Here is an 18,084-nt window from a genome sequence, read left to right as displayed (position 1 = left end):
ACTGATGATTAAGCTCTCTATTCTCTTGGTTGAAACGACAGAAAATTAAACGGAAAGCTGACTGCTTTTTCTGTTTTAGCAGGCGATGGTGCATAAGCAGTCACTGAATTTCAAATTTGCATGAGTACATGAGCACACGTCACTCAGTGATGTGATTTTGGGGTATGAAAACTTGCCTTTGCCATTTAGAGTGACATTTTTCAGCATTGCCTGAAAGTTGCCCAGAAGCTGTTTCAGTAAATGCTACATGACGAATAGTAAATATAGGAGAAACCACCATGGTAAGGAGGAGAAACTGTCAGGAGTCAGGGGTGGGCGGGAACTCTGTTTCAGCTGGTGATAGCAGAGAATGGACGATCTTCTGAGGGTGCTGGAGGGTTAATTCTTGAACTGCTGTGAAACACACTCATTTTGCTAATAGCTATTTTTCTCCAAGCACCTTTTCCAAGCTGCCTGGGCAAGGCTGCTTTGCATGTTGATTGGGGGAGGGGTAATCCCGTTTGCAGCTGTCATAGGCCAGTGATGAATCACTATCCCGTCATTTGGCTGCCTTCCCCCTTGACAAGGGGAGGAGGAGGGGAGACCTGCAGGAGGAAACAACAGTGGAGACCTCAACTTCAAGACAATATGCCTTTCACTGCTGCAGTATCCTCCTTTTTCTCTTTCGGTTAAAAGAGAGCATTGTCGTTCTCAGCCATGTGCTCTGTATAATTAAGAGCTGACACTGAAGCAGAGTAACAACAGCTTCTAATTTCTTACCCCCGATCACAGGTGCAAACATCTCAAACCAGTTCAGATGTTGCTGTTTCCTCAAGTTGCAGGTAAGGATATTTGACATTTTTAGAGATTACCTTTCTGTGACCCATATCTATTTTTGTCTAGTATTTCTTAATTATTTCTATTAATAGCAACAGCCTCTGTTGGAAATTACTTAACAATTTGTGTGTGTGCGCGCTTGTAAAAAAATTTTAAGTATGTAGAAAGGGAATAGGAGCCTGGGTTTGAAAATGATTATGGGCTATAGTTTCTGGTGTTAGGTAAACTGTGAATGTGTAATGTGAATTAGGAGAGAAAAGTTGGATTGTAAGCCATTTCTAGTTTGATTTAGAAGATTGGGGAAGTAAAAACTCATTTTAGAAGTTACAGGGTTCATATTAAGCTGCTTTAAAAACTATTTACAGTCAGTCTAAATGCAACCTCTAAAGTAAAATAACTAGCTTTTATTAACCTGGTAGGGGGAGGAACACTCTTCACTTCAATGGAACATTAACACCCCCCTCCTTTTTTTTTTTTTTTTAAGAAAAATACATAGGTTTAAAATAAAGTGAATGGGCCTTAGATTTTTTTTAAAAAAATTGGCTGTCAGAAAACAGAAGGGTATCTAGGTGTGGTTTTAGTCGCTTTAAATAAGCCCCCCTCCTCTCTATGAAGAGAATATTAAATATACGCGGATAGCTCTGCAATTGTGAACGTGAGTGGCGGCTTTACCATCATTTTATAAAATCAGCAACTGAGTCTAAGAACTTGGGGGCAGGGGGGGAGTATTTAACCTTTTATATGGTAAAAATGCAAAAGTGCAGCATTGAGGTAGAATTGTTATTTCCCTGAATAAGTGACAGCTGAGGTATTCCAAGCGCTAATGCTCCCAGGGCCTCACTGTATGTTGGCCTTATCCCTTTTCAATTGGGCACGCTGTATGTAATCCACAAAGCAAACAAGTGAGCCGACATCATAATGTTTTAATGCTGCATTTGTTTCAAGGGAAACAGAGGAACAATTAAGCAGTTTGCCAGAGTAAACACATGCATCAGGACTATCTCTTTCCCTGTCACTGCACTACGGCCCTCAAGTGTTTTATTTGGTTTGGAGACCCATTAAATTACAATTGGGTGGTAAATTATAAGGGAGTACTGGTGCTAATTTATGAAACAGATTCCATAGACAGTGACGCTTCGTCCTTTTATACCTGTTTACATATTTGTCTTTTACAGAAATAACGCCTCTGTTTTTTCAATTTAAAAAGAAAAGCATGACTGCATTTTTTTTTTTCTTTGGAAATTAAACTTGACGTAATGGTCTCACTGTGATTTGATGAGCTGTGTAAGAAAAAAAGATTTTTCAAAGCGCCATGTGAATATTTGGTTAGCTAGGTAAGGCCAAGGACACCTTTGAGCACCACATGTTGGGAGAGCATGACTGAAGGTAAAATGTAAGGTGAACTGTTTGGAGTCTAAGAAAACAGATAACAATGGGACTTTTGTGTGAATGTGTTTCAAAGGTGTCAAGTCGTTAGCGCATTAAATACTAGTGTTATGAATTTGGTACATCTGTCACACGGAAGGCTTCTTGTCTTTAGGTCTATGGAAATGCAGGATCTAACCAGCCCGCATAGCCGTCTGAGTGGTAGTAGTGAATCCCCCAGTGGTCCCAAACTCGATAACTCTCATAGAGATAGTAATCCCATGACTCCCAATGGCACCGAAGGTGAGTGTCTGCCTTCTCGCTATTTGCTTTGCACCTTGTTTCTTCGTCCGCGTATATACTTTGTTATATACAAGGGGGTTATGATTTCAGTTGTCAAACCCATGAAACTACTGTTCTAGTTCCCATTTGGGTCCTTTGACTTGTGAATCAGTGTTCATCCTTCAGTTAGGAGCTGCACAGTACTAAATTATTGTAACATTAACAGACTGGTTCTATTTGGCATAAATGGACACACACGTATATGGATGGGTGCATAACATTTTTAACCTTTGAGTGTTTTTTAAGCTTCTTGTTGATGACTCTTCAGAGTATAGTATTTGCATTGTTCTCTGAGCAATGAGAATTTGCAATTACTTCCTTTCCCTTTTGATACTAAATATAACAAAATGGGTTTCAATGTAACATTGGACTGGATTGTTTCTAAATACCGGTAAAATTGTGTGCCTGATGTTCTTGTGTCTCTGACCATTGAGATATAAGCAAATAACAAAACAAAACAAAAAGCACCCTTGTTTACAAATATACAACCTTATTTGGGAGCTACATGAAATTTATTGTCTTCAGGATTAGATAGTATACCTGAATAGTTGTGTTACAATTATTTTGTAAATTAATACATATTAATATTTATGTAAATTTTATGTAAACACCTACTTTAGTCCATAGATTCCTCAGTCTAAACAAGTAAGTAAAGCTATCCGTGTGCATTGTGAGCTGTTCTGCACATTTATTTAGGTATTATGTATAATTTTAAAACTGTAACATATGCAAGTATGTGTTACATATTGTATTTATTTCTACTTTAGCCTGTTGAAAAATTGCTGCTTCACACACGATATTTTTGCTTATTCCTTACTAAGCCTCAGGACCTTAATGAACTTACAGCATAAGTTTCACTAGAAGTTCAGTGAATTATCCATGTTAGAATTCCATCCATCCATAAACAACACCCTTAACCATCATTTCCCAATCGCCATGGTGATCTTTTATCACAGTTCTTAAAAATAAACAAAACTAAATGCCATATAATTGTTTGTTTGGTGCAGTATTCCAGCACGTATTGGTGAAGCCTTTTAAAACTAGGAATGTTAGGACATTTCTGATCCTAGAAAACATATAAAGTGAATTGATTCTGATATTAGATACCTTCATTTCTATACCGACAGTGGTGATTTTTAATGTGTAAATAGTCTGTATTTTGCTTTTTGAGTAAATACGTTCGTTACCAGCGTTGCTGAAAAATGGTCACTGTCAAAAGTAGAAACTCTGCTGATCGAGCAAAAAATAAATAAATAAAATAAAGAAAAGAAACCTCTGAATGAAGTTGGCTCTTCACCTCAAACTCTTCCCATTTTGACAGGCAATCAAAAAGACACTGAAATTATTTTTAGGAAAGCAATTCTGGTATTGAAGTAGGTTTCGTAGAGCAAATAAAAAAAAATTCCTTTTTTCTCTCCTTTGGGATTTGGCTTCAGGTGGAAGTGTGACTGCCACACAGTGTAGGTTGGGCATGTGCAGTCTGAGTGTAGGTCCTTCGGGTGGGGGGCCCCAGGCCGGTGTCCTCGTGCAGGTGGCTACTGACAGGAGAGTCAGAGGGGCCACAGGTGCAAACCTTAAATAGTCCTCATCACTGAGAAGTCCAAATAAGACCATCATTTAGAGTAACTTAAAAATAAAGAAGACTATGTCTAATCATTTTTGCTGAATAAAATTTACTAATACGTATCGGTTGGAGTAATTATGAAATAATGCATAGTGGTAGTTCACATACGTATAGACAAATGAGGTGGGGGTGAGGCATTTTCATTTTGTCATCATTTACTGGCAGATTGTCTCCTACAAAATAAGAACCATGTAATACTGAAACAGTCTGTGATGGGGACCGCCCCCTAGGAAGGCTTTGTGTGAATGACGTGTGGTTTGTTTTTTAAGGACATGTGGAGTGGTTATATCTTTCTAACAGTTTGTTTACCTTTAATAGCTTGATATCAGGTCCATATTCAGGAATATGTGTCTTCTACCATTTTTGCATAAATGGTTCAAAAGAGTACGATATTGTAGGTAATTGTGGAATCTGCTGAGGCAATCTGGCAAATACTTCGAAATTACTACTTATCCAGAAAAATTCTTAATGATCTTATGTTTTAGAAATGAATTTTTTAGACCTATTTCAGACAAAGGCAGTTACGCCTTTCGTTTTGTTTTCAGGGATCTTACCTGGGTTTACTTTGTAACGGCTATGGTAGTTAGAGTGGAGTTAGAAGGTACCAATATAAAATAAATTCTCCAAAGAATAAAGGGAATTTTCATCATTCTGCTTGGAGATCCAGTTTTATTTTCATATATAGTTTGGAAATACGGTTCTAGACTTGCTTTATGATCCATGTTGCATGCCTGTTTAGATGCAGACTCTATCAGAAAGTTCTGAGTTAAGTTTGTGACTCAGTTCATCAAGCTGCTTACGCGTTCTGTAACGCATTTGTTTCCTTACCCCCAGTCACCGCTAGAGGAGTGAAGGTTAAAATTAGTGAGCTCCTAGTGTCTGGCAAGCTTCCCTGGGATATAATCCTTATAGACTTTCCTAGTCCTTCTTTGAAAGTCTTCTTTCGAAACTAGTACTGTTTACCAATGAATTAGAAGAACGAAAAACAAGAAATTCATTTAAATGTAAGAGAGCATTTAAAGTATCAATCATCTCCCCTAACTCCATGACAAATATTTTTAGCTCTGTATGCCATGATTTATATTTAAGTGACTTCACTGCAACTGAGTTGAAGCTATTCTCCTTAATGAGGTCAACAAAACTTCCATTGAGTTGACCCAGTTGTTGGCTTTGCCCGCGTTTATATAGGTTGTCTTCTCAGAGCCATTTTTTACTTCCTGCCCCCACTTGTCCCTATAATGAGGCTAAGAAAACATGAAAATCTCCTGTATCAAAAACCATAACTTCATCTGAAGAACAAACAAGAAGGGAAGGGAATGGAGAGGCCGAGATATTAAGTTTCTTCTTAAGTCGGCTGCCAAATTATCATAAGACTCAATGTTTGTAGGTTCTGTACTCACAGGCTAGTGCCTATTTTCATGGTTCATCTAAGGGATAAAGACAGACAGACACTGAGCTATAGCCTCAGATACTGGGCTTTTTTATTCCCCAGATGAAATGTTCTTCAGTTAGGATGGTTGTTTACTGTTTCATGCTTCCAAAGTTTCAACTATTCGTATTTTACATTCTATTCCAACCTCTCTGTGAATCGTTACCGTGGTTAACTGTTGGTTTCTCACAGTTTATAAACCTTGGAGATGGAAAGCCTAGATAGGTAAAAAAACAAAACAGCATAAATGAATGCCTGAGTTGCACTGAAAAAAAAAAAACAAAAACAGAAGTGATATGTTTCCAAATGAAGTAATAAATATTTTAGTTACTCTTAAACAATTACAATTTGATTTGGAGGAGACTCATGGATAGTTATGAAAACTATGAGCAACTGTGGCTTTCTTTTAACTGTTTGGCCTATTTTGGGGGGTGGGGGGCAGTTAGTTTTCCAAGACAGGATTGAAGAGAAATTTCTTATTAGATTGTAACAGCATAATTTTTAAGACCTAGGCTTCTTGCTGGTGGTGCTCACATTAGATCTATATTAAAGCACCGAATCTGAGCGGATTCCTAATGTGTGGATATATGTCAAGCCTGTTGACGTCTGTGTTGTATAAGCGTGCAAAGTTGTTGGGAAACCTTCCTTTGGAAGGATTCAGGGCCGTAGCAGTAAAAGGAGTTTTATTTACGTACCCAATTAAGGCCTTGTTTGCAAAGCAGTGATTCTTTCCATCTTTGTTTTTTCTCGTTGTCTTATTTCCATGGGAGCCTAAGATTGGTCGGTTCATATATTGCTAGTTTGAGTGTTTATTTTTGCTTGTCTGGGGAGGAAGAGTGGGGAAGGGCAAAAAAGAAGCGTGAGCGAGTGGAACTGAGAGCTCTAATTCTGAGTTTTTGCTATTGTGAATTCAGATTCAAAGTCAAAAAGAAGCTTAAACTTGTCTTAAAGCAGATGAATTTGCCTTTAAGTGACATAACACCAGATGCGGTTGAAATCTTCACTACAAACAGGGTTTCAGGAATTCTGATGGTAATTCAAATAGTAATTTTGAATTGGTATATCAGATTCCCAAGGTGATAAGAGATACAATCTTGAATTAGGTGGCTAAATTTTCTGCATTTTAAAAATGTATTTAATTGTGTATTGCATATTTTAGGATGATAGCTTAATTCAATTTTGTATTACCAGGAGCTATTTTAATGTTGTTTTATCATTTCTACAAAGCTCAGAACACCAACAAATGATCTGAATTTGTTTTTCTCGCTGCAATTTGAATTTAGTGAAACATAGTTATATGCAACTGGAATATTTTTAAGAAATCTTATTTATAAGAAATATGTAAGCTGGAGCGAATGTGTATAAAATTATGGTTTGAGGCTGCATTTTAAAGGCCTCATTTGTATATTTGTGGTCAAATATTCTGTTGTCAATAGAAACATGGTAATCTAATTTTATTATTGTTTACATTCTGCACATGACTTACTTTCTGCAAGATTAAGGGACATTGTGAGTAAAAGGATTTCTAAATGACATTTTTAAAGTTTGCCTGTAGCCACATAATTGGTCTCTTATAAATTGTTCACAAGGAAAAGCCATGAAAGGATGAACAAAATAATTTTAGGATTTAGTATTTGCCTATATTGTGTCCGAGAAGAGTTTTCACATGCCTGTTACTAATTAATAATGATAATGGCTAATGTTTATAAAGAACTTAATGTTAGTCTTTATGCTGACCATTCTCCATGATTTGTTTCATTAATCTTCAGAAAATTCCTGACATCCCAGTGTGATGGTTAAGACGCTGGGTTTGACTCCCAGCTCCACGATTACTAGCAGGGTTAGCTTCTGTTGGGCTCAGTGTCCTCGACTGTAAAATGGGAATCAGAGCAGAAAGCTCGCTCAGGCTTGCTTTGAGGATGATAAGTAAAACCTGGGGCACACTTGGAACTTCCTAAGTACTCTGTATTTATTAACTTCTGTACCATATCTAGACTTGTATGGTACTATTACTGTTTTACATACAACAAAACAGAGCGTTAGAAACTTCAGTGCCAAGTTTAAAGGCACAGGGCTTATAATTGGTACCACTAATAGCTGACCTAGTATTTGAATCCAGTTCTGAGTTCAGAGCTTGGGTTTTAAAATCTCTGTATTAGTCTGTGGAAAGAATACATGATTCCCATCCCCGGCCAGTGTCTTTTCTGACGCCTTTGTACTAAACACTGGTGCCTTCCCCTTCCACATGGATGCCTTCTCAACTGGAGAACACCATTCCCTAGCAAACAGTGGAGCTGTAAAACGGCCTATGGCAGAGGCTTTGATGACGAAAGGACTTCATTATGAGGCCATGTCCCCAGGGCAGTTATATTCTGGTCTTTAAGTTCTTGTGTGCGTGAGTGTAGGAGATTTCTTCTTGGTGCCACGCGTGCAAAGCATATTGCATCAATAGGTTAAGTTTTAGGGGATTGTCTCTTACTAGTTTTCAAAGCTTTAGACTTAATTATAATTCCATCAGCCATCTCTCTCTGTTGGCTTCCCTGGGATCAAACAGAGATGGGAAGTCCTCTCTGCTTTTCATTACAATAGTCATTATTATATGCACATTTGGATTGGAGCAGTATTACTGTGAAATCTAAAAAGCGGTCACAGTTTTGCTACTGCTCAGAGTAACCATTTTCTACCTCAGAAAATATTCTTAAGTGGATGGTAAATTTGGTCACATTTCTCTTAGAGAACCAGGCTGTGTTAACTAAGCAAAGCTCAAAGAAGCAGCTTAAGTGGCATTTGTTGGGGGTTCCATAGAAACAGCGGTTACGGAAGCCAGGATATGGGAGCACGGGTGCTATGTTCTAGGAGCAGCAAGTAGCCGTTCAGGCGGTGTGGCCGGGGGAGAGAGGTTGACGGGGTATAAGAGGCGAAGTCACAGGATAAAGGGGTGGCATGTGTAGGGCCTTGCCCATTGGCAGATGTACTATCGCTCATAAATAGCTTTGGTAGGAAGAATAGGAACTCCAACGCTTATTGCCTGAAACTGTGCTCAGAGTACAGAATCAGGCTTCTTGATAAACTGACTCTGTGTATATAGTATTCTCTTCTTCCCCAATGCCTCACAGTTCAAGAGAATCAGAGTTCTATGACCTCTCTTCTCTAGCTGGGCCAGAAGTTAGGTAGCATCAGCAATCTGTACCTCCCTTAGAACATCCTATCTTCTGGGAGAAATTCCTGGTTCCCTCCAGGGAGATTGTGTGAACCTTTAGTGAGTCCTAGTATTTAGGCTAATTCTGAATTCTTCACTCATGGATTCCTTGCTTTAAGTGATTCCTAATTTCTTTTGATGGCCAAAGATGCCTTGGGGGTGAGCTGTATATAGATAACGTGATGGGTCTGTGTGTGCCCACTTTGCTTACTGGGAGTAAGTCTAAGAGTGACTCATTTTCCTCTTTTTGGCTCCAAGGGTACAATATAATAGGAAAAAAGACAATTACAAATTTTCCGATTTTATTTTGGGTAGGCAAAAACATCTGACACATAGCTGTCTTCAGTGACTGCTGAATAATCAAGGACTTAGGCTGAGGATTTATGTAAAGTTTTAGGACCCCTCTTATAAGTAAAAGGTTGTTGTTACGTTTATGGTAATTTGTTGGTTTTGTAGATTTTTTTAGTTTCATTTCATGCCTGAGACATCTCATTATACTGAAAAAAGGTGGATGAACTCTAGCAAACACATTCTAAGCTGATTTATTTATGTACTCCCTTTAAGGCCAATTGGAAACATTATTTTTCTATGAAATGAATCAAAATCTAAAATGCTTACCTGTTTTATCATTGCATTGATTACTGATCAAGGGAATTGTGAGTGGAAACAATACTTTTTTAACAAAATGAGGACTATGAAATGAATTGCCTAAGTTCTTACTGTTTCTTAAGCATATCAAGAAATAGCATACCTGATTTTATCTGCAAAAGAGTTAACTTTTATGTACCTAATTTCAAAGAGTTTAAATAGCACAGTACTGTGCTGGAGAAGAGAATCAAAGACACATCAGACCGATCTCAAAGCTCACATCCTTCACGCTCTGAAACATGGGCTCCCTGATAGCCAAATAACTTGGTCCTTACTGACATAATTTATCTGCCCTAAGAAATTTTATGTTACCCTGTCTAAGTGGATGAGTCATTGAAGGAAATACATCGGTTTATATGTATGTTTCACTTAGTAGAGTCTCTAGGTTCCTTAAAGGCAAGGATAAACCTGTTCACTACTGTGTTCTCGGCATCTAGCAGAAGGCTTGGCTGTGATTAAGCAGTCAACACATATTTGTTGAATGAATGCCCCGTATGACTAAGCAGATAATGCAGGAGAGTGATTATAAGAGACAAGAGTCACTCATTTTATTTAAAGGCATTAATAGATTCAATAAGTATCTAAAGCCTCGTTTTCAAAGTTTGAAAATGATGATTTCACAGACCAATTTATATAGTAATTATACAGGCCATCCGTTCAGAGAACATCCACAGTCAACATTGCTGCTGATTTTTAATTTGATCTGTAGTAACTGACTTGCATTTGACCTGTACTAATTAATTAATTTATTAATGACAACTGCTCTTGGACTTCATAGTATTAAGCAATGATGAAGCAACTTCCCCATAGTCCAAGAAACACATGAATTATATAAAGATCAGACAGTTAGTACACTTAGTATCTTTACAAGATGGTAAGGTGTCATGATTGGAGGTGAACATTTTATTTTTTTAATTAAAAAAATTTTAATGTTTATTTTTGAGAGCGAAAGAGAGAGCACAAGGAAAGGGCAGAGAGAGAGGGAGACACAGAATCCAAAGCAGACTGCAGGCTCTGAGCTGTCAGCATGGAGCCTGATGCAGGCCTCGAACTCCCGAACTGAGAGATCATGACCTGAGCCGAAGTTGGACGCTTAACTGACTGAGCCACCTAGGTTCCCCATAAGAGGTGAATGTTTTAAAAGTGAGGAAAATTCTGGGGTGCCTGGTGGCTCAGTCAGTTAAGTTTCTGACTTTGGCTCAGGTTGCGATTTCACAGTTGGTGAGTTTGAGCCCCATATCGGGCTTCGCTTGCAGAAGACAGTGCAGAGCCTGCTTGGGATTCTCTCCCCACCCCACCCCTTCCCCTGCTTGCATGTGTTCTCTCTCTCTCTCTCTCAAAATAAATTTTAAAACTTAAATGTGAAGAAAACTTGCAAGGACAAGGATATATACATACTGCAGCGAAAAGTCTCTATGTATGTATATATGAAATAAGAATATATATCACACTGTATATCCACCATTACATCATTCATTCAAGAAAGATTTCATGATTTGTGTCTAGAAATTTACCAGATATCATCTTGCCAAGGAGAAGTTTACAGTCTGCTGGATTTGCAGACCTATAATCAGATGACCCCTATACTTTATCACTAGGGCTATATTCTGCAGAGAGGTGGGGTCCTAATTATGACTGGGGTGATCGAGGATGGTTTATGCACACAGGTAGTACTTAAACGGAGTCTTGAAGAAGAGGTGGAAAAACACTGGGTGACAAGCCAGGAAGGAAGAAAGAGCATGGATTGTTCAGCTGTAGCAAAGACATCCCTAGTCCCAGGGGTGGGGTGGGTGTGTGTGTGTGTTTAGAGAGGGACATGCACGCAGTGCGTGCCATGGGGCTAAGACAGTAATCACCCAAAGCAGAGGAGGAAGAGCCTTACGTCTGAGGTTCAGGAGTTTGAATTCAATCCTGTGGGAGCTGGATGATTTGGAGGCTCATGAACAGGAGCGTGATATGATTGAGTCTATGCTTCAGAAATGCATCGAATGGTATCTTGAAACTGTATTCAAGGGATGGTGGATGGTGAGAAAAAATTCTGGGTGAAAAGCTAGGAGGACCTTTTTGTCTGAAATAATGTACTTATTTATATGCTATTATTTCAGTTCAAATTTACATCTAATGCTTGCCTTAAGTGGAGAATGCATAATATTGAAAGTATTGAAAAGCAGTATTGCATGGTGGTGAGAACGTGGGTTTTGCAGTCAGACGAACTCTGGCCAAAAAAAAAATTCACCGTTTTGCTATTTACTAACCATGTAACATGGGTTTTGAGAGGTAGCAGAGCAGGGGTTTGAGAGAGGGCTCCGAAGCCTTGTTGTCAGCTCTGCCACTCACCAGCTAGCTAAGTGTGATGCTGAATAGTTACTGAACCGCTCTGTGCCTCTGCTTCCTCGTGGATAGTAATAGTACCTGACTGGGGCGCCTGGGTCGCTCAGTTGGTTAGGCATCCGATTCTTGATTTTGGCTCGGGTCAATGATCTCATGGTCTGTGTGATCGAGCCCCACATTTGGCTGTGCCCTGAGAGCGTGGAGCCTGCTTGGGATATTCCCTCCCTCCCTCCCTCCCTCTCTCCCTCTCTCCCCCTCCCCCCTTCGTTTCTCTGCCCCTCCCCCGCTCGTGTGGGCATGCACCATCTTTCAAAATAAAGATGAATAAACTTAAAAAAAATAATAGTACGTACCTGTAGGTCTGCAAGGATGGTTAAATTAATCGGTGAAGCACTTAGAACACAATGTGACTCCTAGGAAGTGCTTAATATTTACTGGTTATTATTATTACCATCATCCTCATTATCATCTGTGATCTCTGAACCTCTGCTTTGTAAAATGGAGATTGTAGTTTTATCATGGTATTATGGCAATGTCTACTTAAAATACTAAGCATAGTCACTAGCATCTACCACATGTATTCAAACACTAGCAGCTATTATTAAATAATTATAAATGTTCCATTAAAAAAAAACTCTACTGGGACTGGCTACTGGGTCTCCGTGGGTGGGAGAGGATATTTTCTCCTCTTCTGATGTCCCTCACATTATCCAATGGCTGTTTCAGGTACTCTGAGTACCTGGGTTACCTAATAAGTACTTGCTCAGTTAATACGTAATAAAGGTAGGGTTTATGTCTGAGTATCCCTGCAAATGGGTGAAGAATGGGAAAATATAGGGGAAAAAACATAATCTGAGATGTAAATTTGGTAGGTTGATTACATTTTAGGCAAGTAAACCATTTTTCCAGATTGATATGATTGAGGTTCTGAGTCCTAGCCAGCTCATCTGCTTCCAATCTTCATACACTAGTTTATTTTACCATCCGCTAATTTGCAACATACACTGATACACTTTTATTCAATGCCCTGGCATTCTGGGACTTTTCCTATGGCTGTGCTGTTTTTGCTGATTGTTCAGATTTCCAGCAGAGCGATGATTAAGGATGATCAAGGCCTAATTAGAAAATGTTTGACTTTGTACTTTGCAAAGATTTCGTGAAAGCTATGGTAAGTCAAAGAAATTTGAAACTACTTGCGTGACCTTGGGCTAGTTGCGCAAACACCTTGAACCTGCAGTTTCCTCACCTTTGAAAGGTGATGATTATAATATTTCCTAAAGTTGCCATGAGGAGCAAAGGAGGCATTGCTTGTAAAGTACTTAGCACAATGTGTGACCTATAGTAGGTACTCCATAAACATCAATTTCTATTTAAAGTCTTCCTTTTTTGTTCTGAAACTCTACTGAAATATTGCCTAGGTCATTAATTGAGAATTCTTAATTGAGAATCTACTGAAATATTGCCTAGGTCATTAATTGAGAATTCTTAACTGAGAATCTACTGAAATATTGCCTAGGTCATTAATTGAGAATTCTTAACTGAGAATCTACTGAAATATTGCCTAGGTCATTAATTGAGAATTCTTAACATAAGGGCAGTCTTTTTGTACTGTTGTGCCATGCTCCATCAGTATAACACACTAAAAATAGATCCCACTTTGGAATGTGAATGTAGGGATTTGTTAAAAGTCATTAAATGACACGTTTCAGGTCTGTGTACTTCATTATATATAAATGTTAGTTAACAGAAAGAAGAACCAGAAACAAATACGAATTCTAGCTAATGGTGTGAATGGTGAAGTATTGAGGAGAAATAGATGGTATAAGCAACTTATTTTAAAAGCACGTGAAAAATAAGATGGTTTTATGAGAAATAGATATGGAATAGTAAATATAGTAATATGTGAATTATGGGATTTAAGCGGTTGGTTTATGGCTGTTCACTATATACTTCTTTTAACTTTTCTAGATGTATGAAAAATGTTATAATAAAACATTCGTGAAAGAAGTGAGCCTACAATACTTAGGAAGGAAACATTTATTTATTTATTTATTTTTCATAAAGAGCTATTCCAGATTCTAACAGAAATACAAAGAAGTAAACAATACTACTGCTGACTTAAGGAGTTCACAATGTAGGTGGAGGAGATAAGACTTTTTGAAAACTTAGCCCAAACTAAAAGGTCCTAATATGTCAATTGGATTATGAAGCTGAGAATTTTCCATGTGTGACTTAGCCATCTCCAGGAGTTCTAGAGCTCGTACTGAGGTCAGCGAATTCTTTTGTGCCAAAAGCATTGTCTGTAAGATGAGGAAATTAACAGGCCACGTATATAGTTAATTCTTTTCACACGGGACCTTCTATTTATTAAAATGCACATTTTCAGGTCTGAAATTTCACAGTGGGTTTTTTTGTCATTATGCACTTGCTCAATCAACAGATTAAAAATAGACTGTCATTCGTGTTCTGAAATACTTTGGTGTTAGAAAGAGGGCTTCATTCTCAAGAAGGTTAGAAGCCACTGATCCAAACAAAAGTGCTCTCAGAGTTTGGAAAAAAGAGCTCTTCAGCTTGCTGAGGTCTGGCCAGGCTTCAAGAAGGAGATGGAATCTGAGCTGAGTGTTGGGAAATGGGTAGAATTTGAATAGGTTGAGAAGAGATGGAATGCATTCTAAATGAGGGACCAATCTGAACAAAGGTAGGATAGTTTGGGAGACCGTGAGGAGACCAGTTTAGCTGAAGAAGGAATTGATCGTAGATAAGGTTGGAAGGATCAGCTGGAGACAAACTGTGGAGGACTCTGAATACTAGACTGAGGAATTTGGACTTCATCCTGGAGCCAGTAGAGAAGCCACAGAATATTTTGAGCAAGGGATTGATATGGTGAAAGTGTTTTAGGTACTAATCTGGCAGCAATTTCAAGGATAGATTGGAATGGGGGAGAGATGAACAGTAGTCCGGAGGCTCATGCAGTCTGCCCAGATTTTGTGTGTCAGGAATCTGAGCCTGGGTGGCAAGAATGAGAGTTTCAGGAAGGGAAAGTGAAGTTTCAGGAGACCTCTCAAAGGAGCCGCCCTCCTCTACCATGTGGCATTTCTTTTACTGAAAAGAGCCAATGGGTCTAGACCTCTACAGAAGCCGTTGCACAGTGCTGCTTCAATATGGTACACATGTCACACTTGCTGTGAATAACAAGTTTTCAAATTGACTAACATTTCTTGTTGGCCATGTATACAGTCAAACGCTAAGTTTAGTCTATGGGTGTTGATTTGACTTTCCTGAGGTTGTATAAGGTATGATATTTTGAAAACCTAATACTTTTTCTATTTTCTACCCTCTTTTAGGCAAAAGAGGATGGCCCTAGCTTTAAAATTTTGGTGATCACCAGATGCCAGACTATAGAACCAATAGTCACACCTAAAGGCACACCTCATTTTCCCAATGGGAACTAACTAAAGGCAAAAGCACTTGTTTCGTGGACATATACGTTGTTAGGTAAAGAACAAATAGCTAAATGGCTACTTACAATACTTAATTTATTAACTCAATTCTGTGTCTTTGAAGTGTCATATAAAATCTATAAATTTTCAAATATTACTATTTCCCACTTTCATATTTCATGCGGTAATTTTATTCACTCTCTTCACATAGGCCTTTGGTATCTGGTATCCCTTACTGCCATCTTTTTCAGTCATTTGACCTAGTTTCCAAAGACCTACGTGTCCACTTCTGCCTCATGGTTTGAGTAAGCATACTCATTAAATCTGTGAGTGATACAGCCATTGAATCCAAACGATACCTGAACATTATGGTGGCTGTGTGTGTATTTTGTCCCACGAGCTTATATTTGTTATCTGTACAGCATAGTCTTGTGCAGTGTAGCTTTTAAAAGAGTTCTTTTAAGGCCTATTTATAGCAATAGCTAAGATTTGCCTTTGGGTGGATATGCCCCATGCATTGTTGTTAATTTATCGCTCTTTCGAAGGATCCAGGCAGGGTCCTCTTTTAATATACAAAAATTCCAATGGTTGATACTATTTTATGTTAGTGTGTCTTCTCCAAAGAGTACTTCGTTCAAAATAACTTAATGACGTGCATCCTGCAACTGAGAGGCTTTATAAGCACCTGCACATAAGTTGATTGAGTGATAATTTGGAATAAAATGTCTCCTTATGTTTGAGCATATATAGTATAAATTGCCCTATGCAATGTGTCTAGTAGTATGAAGCCAGTTGTAAGTCAGTTGTACATCTTTACCTTTATTTATTCCCTCAATGAATATTGAGTTCCAACTATGTGTCACACATTGTATCAAGTTCTGTAGAGCTACAAAAATATGTAGTTCTTACCGTAAAGACATTTATAATATATTAAAATGGATAAGACTGAAACGTAAAATGAGGTAGAATAGGATGTATTTTCCGAAGGAGGTATAAATTCCCATTGAGTAGCTCATGGAAAAGAAAAATCAGTCCAGAGTAGTAGGTCAGGCAAGACTTCACAAAGCAGACAGGACTTTGGTTCAACCTTTAAGGAATTGTGTAATTTAGTCAGATGGAAATTTTATAGAATGTTTAATGTTGGAGAGAAAGACATTAGCAAAACCATGGGTTTGAGGATGCGTCAAGGATCTCAGTAGGCCAGTTTGGTATAAATGTTGAATATATACAGTCCTATGATTCATGACCTGTAAAATGGGATAATGGTGTCACACAGAAAAGTTAGGACAATTAGATGTAACCATGTATTTTATAATACTTTTATATTCTTGTAAGTTAGTATTTGTTAAGTAGAGAAGTAAAGCCAAAAAAAGGAAACAGCTTGGTGTTAGAGTGTAGGGGGGTGGGGCTTAAAAACACGAGAAGGGAATGTAACTTAATAGCTTAATTCAGGAGAACATGGAGAGCTAAAGACCTCAGAGCAAGGAGTGACTCCCTCAAATCTAAGCTATGGAGAGATCAGTATCTCTGCTTAGAGTATGAAGAGCAGGGGCTGAAAGGCCAATTATCAACTTTTACAGGAGAATAGATATAAGATAATTAGGATAGTGGCTGTGAAATTAGCAAGATGATTGGGAAAGATTATAGAGTGGTGGCAATTATAGATGCGGCAATAGGGTGCGAAGTGAAGGGATCTGGGAGAAACTGGGGTGAAAAGGAAACTTTCATTCTAGATGACATGACCATTACAGAGGGACAAAATGAATATTTTATGCTGGAGTAGGTTGAGTTTCACCCTGATCCAGATGAGGGTGTGGTGTAATTGGGATGTGGTTCCCATGAAAAAGATGTGCAGGTAGATAGAGATTTGGGAGTCATGTACACGAAGATGATTTTTTTTTAATGTGTAGCAAGGAAAGACTAGAGAAATAGGTAAGAATGGCATAGAATTATAAAACCGCAGAGCAGGCAAAGGGAAGAAAATCCAGAGAACAAGAGAGATACGAAGGGGAAATGGGGGAATGTTGTGTGTTGTATTGGTCAATGAAAAAAAAAAAAAGAGGAAAGCCCATTCTGTGAAAGAATTAAGGAAAATCAGAATTGGGAATAGTTTGACCTGGGCAATTAAAAAAGTCCTTTTAGTAAAATAACAGCTATAAAGAAAGGGATGATGGAAAGGACTAAAGACAGAGTAGATGATCCAGATGATCTACTCATCCAGAGTAGATGATCCAGGCAAATTTGTAGGAAACTTGGTGCTGAGAAAAGGGAGAGAAGTCTCATGGTTGAGAAAAGCCTTTTAAAAATTAAGGGAAACCTGCTTTTTTATTATAGTGGACACATCATGTTATATGAGTTTCAGGTGTACGACAGGAATTCGACAAGTCTCTACATTATGCTGTGCTCACCACAAGTGTAGCTGGCATCTGTGACTGTACAACACTATTAAAATACCAGTGATTATATTCCCTGTGCTGTACTTTTTATTCCCCTGACTTATGTATTCCACAACCGGAAGCCTTTATTTCCTACTCCCCTTCATCCATTTTGTGCATTTCCTTACTCCCTTCCCCTCTGGCAACCATCAGTTTGTTCTCTGCACTTATGGGTCTGTTTCTGCTTTGTGTTTTTGTTTCTTCTTGTTTTTTAGATTCCACATGTGAATGAAACCATATGGTATTTGTCTTTCTCTGACTGACTTATTTCACTTAGCATGATACCCTCTGGGTCCATCCATGTTGTCCCAAAGCAAGATCTCGTATTTTTTTTTATGAGTAAGTAATACACACACACACACACACACACACACACACACACACACACACACACATATACACATACATGTATATATACACACATATTTATACATATATGCAGTTTTGATATGTGT

General features: G+C 38.3%; 1 protein-coding gene across 12 annotated transcripts in view; it reads left to right on the top strand.

Annotated features, from left to right (window-relative positions):
* EYA1 (EYA transcriptional coactivator and phosphatase 1) overlaps positions 1 to 18,084 on the top strand; it is a 352,397-nt gene that overhangs the window by 185,671 nt on the left and 148,642 nt on the right. For 9 of the 12 annotated variants that reach the window (XM_053896121.1, XM_053896120.1, XM_053896119.1 and 6 more), the window contains 2 exons: positions 772 to 821; positions 2,357 to 2,484. In XM_053896121.1, coding sequence (XP_053752096.1) covers positions 772 to 821; positions 2,357 to 2,484 — 178 coding nt within the window. Of the gene's footprint in view, positions 1 to 771; positions 822 to 2,356; positions 2,485 to 13,360; positions 13,464 to 18,084 lie in introns of those variants that run through there. The other 3 variants (XM_019453261.2, XM_019453258.2, XM_019453260.2) reach the window with 2 other exon arrangements.

The sequence above is a fragment of the Panthera pardus genome, unplaced genomic scaffold, assembly GCF_024362965.1.
Source record: "Panthera pardus isolate Hobbes unplaced genomic scaffold, ASM2436296v1 HiC_scaffold_7, whole genome shotgun sequence".
NCBI lineage: Eukaryota > Metazoa > Chordata > Mammalia > Carnivora > Felidae > Panthera > Panthera pardus.
Note: the sequence above shows the minus strand (reverse complement) of the source record. Positions and strands in the feature narration are given on the sequence as shown.